Raw genomic sequence first — 12,241 nt, 5'->3', positions numbered from 1 at the left:
ATAGGGAAATATGCTAAGTACTGGAAGCTCACAGCTGCTTTCTTGCCTGATTGTGTAAAAGGCTTTGTTCACCGTACTTGTGCTGAGAGGTGACTTTCACAAGTTTGGAGGTTTGAAGATCTGACCTCCAGTTTGGAGCTGTGATCGATCAGATCAGCATGGGGGCCACTTGTGCTGTTTTACCTTGGACCTTAGATGAGGACCAAGATGACCAGCAGCATCAATAGCACCAGTAGGAACAGGAGTAGGAGCACCAGTAGGAGCACCAGCAGGGGCAGGCACAGCTTTCTCCTCACAGACCTACCACTTCACAGGAAAGAGGGGAAGAGCAGAGAGGTAGCTTGCAGAAGATCACACCTGTAATACAAGGTCTAGAAACAAAAGATCAGCTTCCTCAACATGTTGGAACATTAGGTCTCAGCAAGTTCAGGCCATCGCGTCAGGATGTGGCAGACACGTGCAGCCTGCTGGACCAAGTCCTGCAGCCAGATGGACCTGGAGGTCGTGCTTTACCCGTGGCTGTCAAAATAGCCACTGCTCTTGACTTCTTTGCAACTGGCTTCTCTCAGGGCTCTGCTGGAGATAATTGCAGTATCTCACAGTCGGCTGCCCACAAATGCATAAGACAGACGACTGAAGCCTTGTTTACCAGGGATGGCAATTATGCCAACTTTTCCACTGATGATGCCAGTCAAAATGAGCAGGTGCTCGGGTTTGTGGCTCCAACTGGCTTCTTACAGGTGCCAGGCGTCATCGACTGCACACGCATGGCAATTAAGGCGGCCCAGATCACCTAAGAGTATTTGTCAACTGCAAGGGCTTTCACTCCATCAATGTGCAACTGGTGCTCAGCCACAAAAAGATGTTTATGCAGGTGTGTGCAAGATTCCTGGGGAGCTGCCATGATGCTTTTGTCCTGTGCCAGTCCACCATTCCTGATCTCTTTGTGCCTCAAAGCAGACTACCAGCTGGCTGCTCAGAGAAAAGAGATACTTACTTAGAACATGGCTGATGACACCTGTGAGGAACCCAACCATGAGGTCCAGGAGCGATACAGTGAAAGCCATATGATAACCAGATGTGTCAAAGAGCAAGCCATTGGCATGCTGAAAATATACTTCAGGTGCTGAGACAGATCTGGAGGTGCCCTTCAGTACGCATCAGCCAGGGTCTCCAGGATGGTTGTGATTTTCTGTGTTCTGCACAGTATCGCACAGGTGCGAGGTTTGGACCTGCAGGAGGAACAAAGTGCAGAGGAGGACAAGAAGGAGGGAGGAAGAGGTGGAACTTGATGTGGTCTAGGCACCAGCAGCAGTGCACATTACAGCCCAGGTTCCCCTCATTATGGTGAGGGTCACATAGGTTCCACCAGTCCACCCATCTGACAACCACCTACAAAAGCCACATTCCTCTCTCTACCCATTCCCCCAAGTCAAAGCAATGATGCAAACAATGAGAAGCATCCCTTTCATAGCTCCCCATTGCTCACCATCAATTCATGTCTTACTCTTCATCCTAAGTGAAAAATCCACTTGCCAGCCAGCAACCAAAAATGGGCAGCACAGGAAAATGGTGGAAACAAATAATATTTGTGTGGCCAAAAATTAAACAGAAACTTAATAATCTGACATTGTGTCACACACCCATGTACAACTATAAAACTCATGTCCAACTACAAATCATTACTCTTCCTCATGCTAGCATTTCTACATCCTGCAACCCCTGTGGCTTCAGCAGAGGTAAAGACAGGCTGCTTAGATCTCTGCTCTCACTTCTGAGATGCTCTTGACAGACATCCTCTGGGGTTTGGAGCCCGTGAGGGCCCTGGCCCTACCAAAGACTGCTCCACGTGCACCTGTGCAGGGGCAGACTTGGCCTTTGGGACAGGAGGCAGCATGTGGGGCACTGACTGAGGTGAAGGGCAGCCGGTGAGAAGGGGAAGCACTTTAAACCAAGTCCTCACTTCCAAGTTTCCTTTCAATCTCACCCCATGGCCCAGCCGCAATTCACTGCTATCAATGAGCTGGCGATCACTTTGCTGCAGATCAGTGGTTTGATGAGTGGCCACGGTTAGGGTATCATAAATCCTATTTAAGGTGGCACTTATAGGGTGGAGGCGGGCTTGAAGGAAGGACTGGGACCAAAATTGGAGATTAGGGTGATGGGTCAGTGGGCCGACATGTTCCTGCCTCCGAACAATCTTACCAGAGGTGGCTGAATGGTGGCAATGGGTAACCAATAATCATCAATTAAGGTCTTAATGAGGTGGATGGGGAGGACTCTGCTGGCATCTTACTGGCAGAGGAACAGTCTTCCACTGCGTGCCAAGCCCAGCAGCTCCATGGGCAGCAGTCTGGTGGCCATCGAAGCCAAAGGCTCCATGCTCCAGTGATGGGGTCGTGGGTAGGAAAAGCCACACCCATGGCCCAAAGGATTCCTACCAGCCTCGTCCCTATTCATTTTTGAAATTTTATGCACGTTTCTGAGGGCCGTGCCTCCATTTTGTGGCACCTTCGCGCCCTCCCGTCTACCTGAGCAGTGTCCACCTCTCCCGGTAGGGCTGCTGGCTGTCCACAGCGGTGGGTCCTCTGGTTGGGCCTGCATCCTCAGGAATCTGCCCGCCGTACTTAAGAGGCAGAGGCAGCCAATTAGGAGGCTACCTCCTGGAAGATCACTCCAATGTGCACACTGCAGACCCATGCAGGGTCGGGACCTGGAGATAGTCCGGACTCCTGAAAATAAACAATCACCACAAGATTCTGCCCATGGTGTGCAAGCCTTTGGTGAGGGCTTGCCTGCACTCTTTTGATTGCCATGTTTGATGCTCCCTGCAGACGGCCACTCTTTCCATGGATGAGTACATGATCGCAAAGGCCTGTGACATCATGCCACTTATGCTTGAGATGGACTTCCCCATTCTCTCTGCAAGTGTGCAAAATTTGGCTGGAACACCTGCCAGTAAATCGCACATTCTTTGCTGCTACTCCAGAAGCAACCTGTCTATCAATGACACCCCCAAGGTACAGCATCGGCACCCTGCTAAACAGAGCTTCGAACATCCTATGGCATCCAATGCAGACTCTCCACTGCTGTTCCTGTGTCCACCATCTGCTCTTGCTCACTTGTGATGTGTGAGTCACCAAGTGAAAATCCAACTATCTGCCTTACTGGCCCCACTCAAGTGTGAGTATCTGAGTTGGAACTTGGTCTGCACGAGGTCTGTGATGGTATACCCTCAGAAGGACTCAGTTCCTCTGAGGAATTGTCCTCGGCCTCTTGGACCACCTCCTGAATGGTGCTTGAAGGCTGTGTGGGAGTTTAAAGACATGAATTAGAATTGTTAAGGTAAGAATGTTTTAAGTGATCATTATGCACATGTCATAAAAAACTCACTGCTGGCATTAAGGCAACATGAGTGAGTGTTGTATGCCATACGGCTGTGTGATATTTAATTCTGTCACCAAGAGACCCCCATTTCTCCATCTCTGACCACCGAGCATGGCAAGACTCCAGTGACTGCCAGCACCACCTCCTCTGCAGCTGTTAGTTGGGTGATGGCTGCAGGGCTCCCTCTGGTTCTCTGGTTCTCCCTTGTGTCAAAGGGTAAAGAAGAGAATGAGAAAGTACAGAGATAAAAAGGCAGAGGGAGACGAAGAGATAAAAAGAAGGATGAAATGTGTGTACCTCGACAGTGGGTTTCAGTAAGCAATTTGAGCTGGGCAGAGGAGTATCAGAGTCTGGTCCAGTTCTGTCTCACCTGATATCCACACTCATGCACACTCCCTGGATTGACTGCTGAATTGACGTCAGGAGTGGGAACCCCAGCTGAATTGCAGAAGTATTTCTAATTTCTGCTGATGTTTGAACAGAAGGGATCTGCTCTGTAATGATATGGATTGGATTCACTTCACGGGAATGTGGGACCAAGCCAGCTATCACAATATATAATGATTGTTGCAGACAGCACACTCTTCAATTACCTTTTGGCTTCCGAGGTTGGTTCACCCTTCAGTGTCACATTCCAACCAGGACACAGGCCCTCGGGACACATAGCTTCAAACTGCCCACAAACAGAAAGATTAATAGCATTTTGTTATAGCAATCAATTTCTCTTTAAATAAGTAAATAAATATACACATAATTTTTTCCTGGCTGATTGCCAAACTTCATTTTCCTGCAGTTCGAATGAGTAGTTGAAGCATAGACATCTCTGTGACTATTTAAAATAGGGCTGTATGATGGGCTTGAAGAAAATTAGACTTCCTGAAACAAGCACCTCTTTTAGCCCTTCACTTCCACCTTACTTTCACATAGTTCTCTATGTGGTTGAGAACAGAGAAGGGTTTGAGCAAATTAGTTTGAACTTGACTTATTGTCAGAATTAATGGTTTAATTGCATGAACTACTTAGCTGCTCTCATGTTCATTTGCATCATCTCTGTAACCAACCCCTTTATGGTAAAAATTGCTTACAGATACGTCAATTAAGAAATAACTTGTGCCAATGTAGAAGGCCAGTGATGGTCTGATATATGATTGTTATAATGAATGATAGCTCAGTCAATCTAGCAATATTATTTCTACAATCATTGCACAAGGCTTAAAACTAAGAGTATAAATAGAGCTTTCTGAGTAACAAGTCAGTTTTTGTCCCAGTAAAAAGGAAAGTGGATATCCATCTTGTAACAGAAACCACGGTGATCATTGTTGAGGAGGTATTCTTAGTGCTTGACAATTATTAGAATTAGAACATTACAGCGCAGTACAGGCCCTTCGGCCCTCGATGTTGCGCCGACCTGTGAAACCATCTGACCTACACTATTCCATTTTCATCCATATGTCTATCCAATGACCACTTAAATGCCCTTAAAGTTGGCGAATCTACTACTGCTGCAGGCAGGGCGTTCCACGCCCATACTACTCTCTGAGTAAAGAAACTACCTCTCACATCTGTCCTATATCTATCACCCCTCAACTTGAAGCTATGTCCCCTCGTGTTTGCCATCACCATCCGGGGAAAAAGACTCTCACTATCCACCCTATCTAACCCTCTGATTATCTTAAATGTCTCTATTAAGTCACCTCTCCTCCTCCTTCTCTCCAACGAAAACAACCTCAAGTCCCTCAGCCTTTCCTCGTAAGACCTTCCCTCCATACCAGGCAACATCCTAGTAAATCTCCTCTGCACCCTTTCCATAGCTTCCACATCCTTCCTATAATGCGGTGACCAGAACTGCACGCAATACTCCAGGTGCGGTCTCACCAGAGTTTTGTACAGCTGCAGCATGATCTCGTGGCTCCAAAACTCGATCCCCCTACTAATAAAAGCTAACACACCATATGCCTTCTTAACAGCCCTATTAACCTGGTTAGCAACTTTCAGGGATTTATGTACCTGGATACCAAGATCTCTCTGCTCATCTACACTACCAAGAATCTTCCCATTAGCCCAGTACTCTGCATTCCTGTTACTCCTTCCAAAGTGAATCACCTCACACTTTTCCGCATTAAACTCCATTTGCCATCTCTCAGCCCAGCTCTGCAGCCTATCTATGTCCCTCTGTACCCTACAACATCCTTCGGCACTATCCACAACTCCACCGACCTTAGTGTCATCTGCAAATTTACTAACCCACCCTTCTACACCCTCTTCCAGGTCATTTATAAAAATGACAAACAGCAGTGGCCCCAAAACAGATCCTTGCGGTACACCACTAGTAACTAAACTCCAGGATGAACATTTGCCATCAACCACCACCCTCTGTCTTCTTTCAGCTAGCCAATTTCTGATCCAAAGCTCTAAATCACCTTCAACCCCATACTTCCGTATTTTCTGCAATAGCCTACCGTGGGGAACCTTATCAAACGCCTTACTGAAATCCATATACACCACATCCACTGCTTTACCCTCATCCACCTGTTTGGTCACCTTCTCGAAAAACTCAATAAGGTTTGTGAGGCACGACCTACCCGTCACAAAACCGTGCTGACTATCTCTAATGAACTTATTCTTTTCAATTATGTAACAAGTTTGGATTTGATTAGTCATGTGGGGCTGTTCATAGTGATGCAAATACTGGGTTTTGTTCCATGTTTCGTTGGTCTTTTACAAGCTTTACATCAGGACAGAATGAAACAGTGAAGAAGAATAAACAAATAAACACAACAACAACTTGCATTCATGTCGCATAGTGAAATGTTCCAAGCCATTTCACGAGAGCCTTATCAATCAGAATTTGACACCAAGCTACAGAAGGATGTATCAGGACAAGTGGCCATATGTTTGATCAAAGTGGTAGGTTTTAATGATTGTTTTAAATGAGAAGAGAGTATAGAAGGTGAGAGGTTTAGGAAGAAAATTCCAGACCTTAGGGCCCAGGAAGCTGAAGGCACATTTGCCAACGGTGGAACAATTAAAATCAGGGATGTGTTAAGATGCCAGAATTGGAGGAGCACAGAAATCTCAAAGAGTTGTAGGGATGGAGGTTACAGATAAAGAAGTGATTTGAAAACAAGGATGAGAATTTTAAAATCAAGTGTAGGTCAGCAAACACAAGAGTGATGGGTGAACGGGACTTGGTGCGAGTTAAGATGCAGGCAACAGGGTATTGGATGAGCACAAGTTTATAGAAGATGGAAGATGGGAGGCCAGCTAGGAGAGCATTGGAATAGTCAAGTCTAGAGGTAACAAAGCCATGGATTGGGATTTCAGGAGCAGGTGAGCTGAAGTAGGGGTGGAGTCGGGCAATGTTGCGGAGGTGGAAGTAAGCAGTCGTAATGATAGCGTGGATACGTGGTTGGAAACTCATCTTGGGGTTAAATACAACACCAAGTTTGCAAATGGTCCATGTCGTAAGAGATTATAAATGAATAATTACATGATTGCTTTTCAGCAAATGTGAATAATAAAAACACAATCAATTAAATTAGTATTGAAGAATCTAGCGCCTCGACAGTTCAAGAGCTTAAAAATAGTTGTAATATGTGCAGCCATTCAGTTTAGCTCTCTAAATCTATGCATTAGTATGTGAAAATATGTTGATAGCAATGAATATATTAAGTTCCAATATTCCACAGGCTAAATATTTTAAAATCTGTATCAAATGAGATTTGTGTAAGAAAACCTTGAAAAGCATTGATTTGAAGTCTAATTGGAAGTACACAGATCAATGGGCTGAGCTAATATTTGAATATTTTCATATCCTGAGCAAGCTCCAGCTTCATTGATATGAAACAATTGGCGCTGGCTCTAATCTTATTTGGAAGCCTGAGGGAAGCTTTGGTTCCATTCTCAGTTGAGCAGACAGCGATGTGGACATTATTCACTCATTTATATAAATAAACATGAATTTGCATTGCTGTCATTAATTTTAACAAACTAAAAACAGCAAAAATTTTAATTAAAGAACAAGATTTAAATTAAATCGTCCCAGAAAAATTGGATGTGGATTTGACAGCTGCAATATAGTGAAATTTGAACTCCTTAATAAACAGAATGGGCTGCACTCCATCAAAAATAACTCATTTGTGAAAGAAAATGGTACATATTGTTTTCCCTAAACACAAAACATGTAGAATTCAAACATGCCTGCCAAACCTTCAAGATGATTGAGGATGCCCTTATATAAGAAATATAAACAGACCCGCACACGCACTCTCCCACATCCACACTTCTTTTCCACTCTGAAAAGGTCGATACATTATGATGATAATATTCTCTCTGAGAAATCCAAACCTGGAATTACCAAATTGGTGTTCAACTTCAAACTGAAATGCCCTCTACAAGACGCTCACAGCCTTATTGTTAGCCTCTAATTTAGGAATCATTTTTAATTGTAAACCTCAGTTTGAATTATAGGTGAGGTGAAAGATCAGTCACAGTTTCTTCATTGTGCAGTAGAGGTACCAGATTTTGCCAAATCCAAAATCAGATGTGATCAAGATTAGGATTTTATGTTAGCTTAAGCCCTGATATTAGGTATGTTCATGATAAAAGAAATCATTGAATTGTTGTAAATAATTGTCAGCAGTGCTCTCACTTCTGAGTCAGAAGGTTGTGAGTTAGGCCCACTCCACAGACTTGAGCACAAAATCTAGGCTGGCACTCCTGGTGCAGTAGTGAGGGAATGCTACACTGTTGGTTGTGCTGTTTTTCAGATAAGGCATTAAACCGAGGACCTGTCTTCTCTCTCAGGTGGGTGTAAAAGATCCCATGAAGAAGAGCAGGGGAGATCTCCCTGGTGTCCTGGCCAACATTTATCTCCCAACCAATGTTACTAAAAGCAGCTTGTCTGGCCATTATCAAATTGATATTTGTGAGAGCTTGCTGTGCACAAATTGGCAGCCCTATTTCCTACACGACAAAAGTGACTACATTTCAAAAAAAGTACATCATTGGCTGCAAAGCATTTTGGGACATCCTGAGGTCATCAAAAGTCCGATATGAATGCCAGTTTTTTTTATATCACAGACTCACACATCCATTTTAAAAACCACACCCATACCCATTTTGGAAATTTTCAGGCATTGCCACTCATAAAATCATAGAATGATTACAGCACAGGAGGAGGCCATTCAGCCTGCCGTGTCCATGCCAGTTCTCTGCAAGAGCATCTCAGCTAATCCCACTTGCCAGCCTTTTCTCTGTAGCCTTGCAAATTTTTTCTCCTCTGATAATTATTCAATTCCCGTTTGAAAGCCACAATTGTATCTGCCTCCACCACACCCTCGTGCAGTGCATTCCATATCCTAACCACTCGCTGCATAAAAAAGCTTTTCCTCATGTCGTTGTTCGTTCTTTTGCCAATCACTTTGAATCAGTGTCCTCTGATTCTTGACCATTCTGCCAATGGGAATAGTTTCTCTCTATCTACTCTGTCCAGATCCCTCATGATTTTGAATTCCTCTATCAAATCTCCTCTCAACCTTCTCTTCTCTATGAAAAAGAATCCCAGTTTTGCCAACCTATCCACATAATTGAAGTCTCTTATCCCTGGAACCATTCTCATAAATCTTTTTTACACCCTCTCCAATGCCTTCACATCCTTCCTAATGTGTGGTACCCAAATTGGACACAAGACTCCATTTGAGGTCAAATTAGAGTTTTATAAAGGTTCACCATTACTTGTACTCTATGTACATGTACTCTATGCCTCTATTTATAAAGCCAGGATCCCATTTGTCTTATTAACTGCTTTCTCAACCTGCTCTGCCACATTCAACGATTTGTGCACATATACCCACAGGTCCCTCTGCTCCTGCACTACATTTGAATAACATCATTTATTGCCTCTCCTCATTCTTCCTACCAACATGAATCACTTCACACTTCTCTACATTAAATTCCATCTGCCACGTGTCCTCCCATTCCACCAGCCTGTCTATGTCCTCTTGAAGTCTATCACTATCCTCCTTACACTTCACAATATTTCCAAGATTTGTGTCATCTGCTCTGGGATTCACACATAGCTATATACATATTCATAAACTACTTACATTCAGAAGAAACATTCCTTCAATAGATAGGAACAACAACATACATCCAAAGAAGTATGGTGGCATAACAACCTATAAACTACACCAGGAAGCTCAGGATAGGCCTCTGGATAGAAAGTACTGACCTGGTGTCATCTTTAAATCCAGCAGAATTCTCCTTAAAACCCTGGAACTGCAGACACGCTTGTACATTCTAACTTAAATCTGTCATTTACGTGTTAATATTACAGACTACCACAACCCGAGCCTTATTAGTCAACTGTAATTTCTATTGCCTTTTAAAGTTGAAAACTGTCCACAAAAACCAACAATTAAATTATTCAGGTTCCTGTTCAACTCAGAATCATTCCTATTTTACAAAAAGTATTTATTCCCCTTTCTTGTGTCATTTTGGTTTATTGGTTTTCCATTTATTCTCAGACATTTCTGAAATAGAAGCAATAACTTCTCAGCTCTACATTCCGATTTTGCCTATAATGAAACGTCATTTTGACGTAAACAAGGCACAACGTGTGGGAGAAGGATTTTGATTGTGGAATATATTTAGATTACCCATCGAACAATGCATAAACAAACAAATAGCTGAGGGACAAGATGCACTTTTAAATCGATAGTTCACTTGTGGAGCTGGAGATGTTAGAAACTTCATACTCACCCTTAAAGCCATCGTGTCTGCAATGATCTCGCTGTGCACTGAGGACCCTGGGCTCACATCAGTTCCAGCTGGGAAGCAGATATAAAGAAGGACTGGGACCACGTGGGACCGGATTACCGGCCTGACAAAGCAAATGGGTGGATATGTGCCAAAGACAGGAAAGCCCTGTTTAGCCTGTGGCTGTGAATCAGCCATAACAACCTTCTCATGAAAGGAGATAGAAATGTCTGTGCTGAAGCCCAACTCTTCGACCCCACCTTCTCCCTGGTCTCACATTTCCCTTGAGTGGTTTACAGGTGGTCCATGGGTCTTCTAAAAGTTTTCAAAAAACAAAAATTAAACGCCTGAACTTTCTGCTGCCTGAGTAGATATTTTGGCACCAAGTCTACTCACCCAAAAAGTGAAAGGAATAACTTTGTTCAAAACTAGCTTTGCAGCTGACTTGGTGGAACAGTTAACTTCCTTCTAAAGGGCATGTGTTTGACATTCATTTGCTTGATTGCACACTGTATTTCTCAATGCTTAAGCAAACTAGTTTGTCCATGATATGCAGCATGACTTGTAAAATTATGCAAAGCCACCTGTGTAATTTAGCAACAGAATGTCAAGCAATCTGGATTTTCCAGACTCTAGTGTTGAGTAAACGATGCACCAAATTAGGCAGAAATTTCTCATTTGCAGAATGAATACGATGTGAATACTTACACAAGCTGATGTCCTTTGATTACATGACTCGATCTTTGCTCACCTGTTCATTGCCCCTTTCATCCCGCCATCTCCCAGGTCACGTTCCATAACTCCTTTGCTCTACATTTAGACCTTTGCTTCCATAATGACTTTTACAAAAACATCTCCAGGATTGTGGAGGAGGTAGTTCCACTGTTATAACATCTGGTTATTTGTGATGGTAAGAAAACTATCAAATTCAATTAAATCTGTCGGCATCGTGATCTTATGCCTTACCAGGAAGGGTGTGATGCAAAATGTTCCACATGAAATTAAAGGCAGACGGAGAATTTGAGAAGGTATCGGGGGAGCATGGGAGTAGGATTTGTTACCAAGCATTGTTGGAACTCTGTCAGATTCAAATATCCTATCATTAGGACCACCATGCTCTCATTTCATTCAGCCACTGGGATCTATCAAAGCTATTTTACTTGATAAAGGCAGTATTGTCATTTTGATACTTTCAATAGTCAAAAAATACTTTTTCCCTATATTATTCCTCCAATAACCTTCCATCCACTGTTGCAGGCACTAACCTGTTCTGGTTTATGTCAGCTGGCTACCCAAACAATTGGTGTTGATGTCTCTCCAGACAGTGACTGGTGGCTCAGTTGATAGCACTGTCACCTCTGAGGTTGTGGGTTCAAGTCCCACTTCAGAGACTTGGGTGCAAAAATCTACACTGACACTCAGTGCAATATAGCGGGAGTGATGCACTGTCGGAAGTGCTGGCTTTTGGATGAGATGTTAAACCGAGGCCCTGTCTGTCCCCTTAGGTGGATGAGAAAGATCCCATGGCGCTATTTCAAAGAAGAGTAGGGGAGTTATCCCTAGTGTCCTGGCTAATGTTTATGCTTCAATCAATATTACAAGAAACAGATTACCTGGACATTATCACATTGCTGTTTGTGGGAGCTTGCTGTGCTACAACAGTGACAACACTTCATTGGCTGCAAAGCACTTTGGAATATCCTGAGGTTGTGAAAGACTCTCTATAAATGCAAGTCATTCTTTCAACAAGTGAATACGACCAGTGAGTGAGGGCAGAAGAGTCAAGCCTGATACGTTCCTGACCTGCATTCACACATGAACATGTACTTGCAGCATTCACTAGATAGTGATCAGGAACACTAGCCATGGCATCACAGAGGTCAATTGTGGTACATACCACTGTCATCCCAGATGAGATCAGCTAACTCAGCATGGATAAGGGAATTAAACCCTCTGTGGTTTGCACAGCTCAATTTGGCATTGGATAGTATATTACTAACTGAGCCACGCAAAAAAAGTTTGTTATCTTTTTAAACCAATGTCTTCCTGTATGCATTAACCATGATTGATTGTTCTGTGATTCTTAGCTCAAGAG

General features: G+C 43.5%; 1 protein-coding gene across 2 annotated transcripts in view; it reads right to left on the bottom strand.

Annotated features, from left to right (window-relative positions):
- grifin (galectin-related inter-fiber protein) overlaps positions 1-12,241 on the bottom strand; it is a 150,039-nt gene that overhangs the window by 14,969 nt on the left and 122,829 nt on the right. The window contains exons 1-2 of one of the 2 annotated variants that reach the window (XM_068056802.1): positions 10,150-10,225; positions 3,981-4,060 (exon numbers count right to left, since the gene is read on the bottom strand). In XM_068056802.1, the coding sequence (XP_067912903.1) occupies positions 3,981-4,060; positions 10,150-10,161 (92 nt within the window). In that variant the 5' untranslated portion in view covers positions 10,162-10,225. Of the gene's footprint in view, positions 1-3,980; positions 4,061-10,149; positions 10,226-12,241 lie in introns of those variants that run through there. The other variant, XM_068056803.1, reaches the window with a different exon arrangement.

Source organism: Heterodontus francisci, chromosome 24 (assembly GCF_036365525.1).
Source record: "Heterodontus francisci isolate sHetFra1 chromosome 24, sHetFra1.hap1, whole genome shotgun sequence".
Classification (NCBI taxonomy): domain Eukaryota; kingdom Metazoa; phylum Chordata; class Chondrichthyes; order Heterodontiformes; family Heterodontidae; genus Heterodontus; species Heterodontus francisci.
Note: the sequence above shows the minus strand (reverse complement) of the source record. Positions and strands in the feature narration are given on the sequence as shown.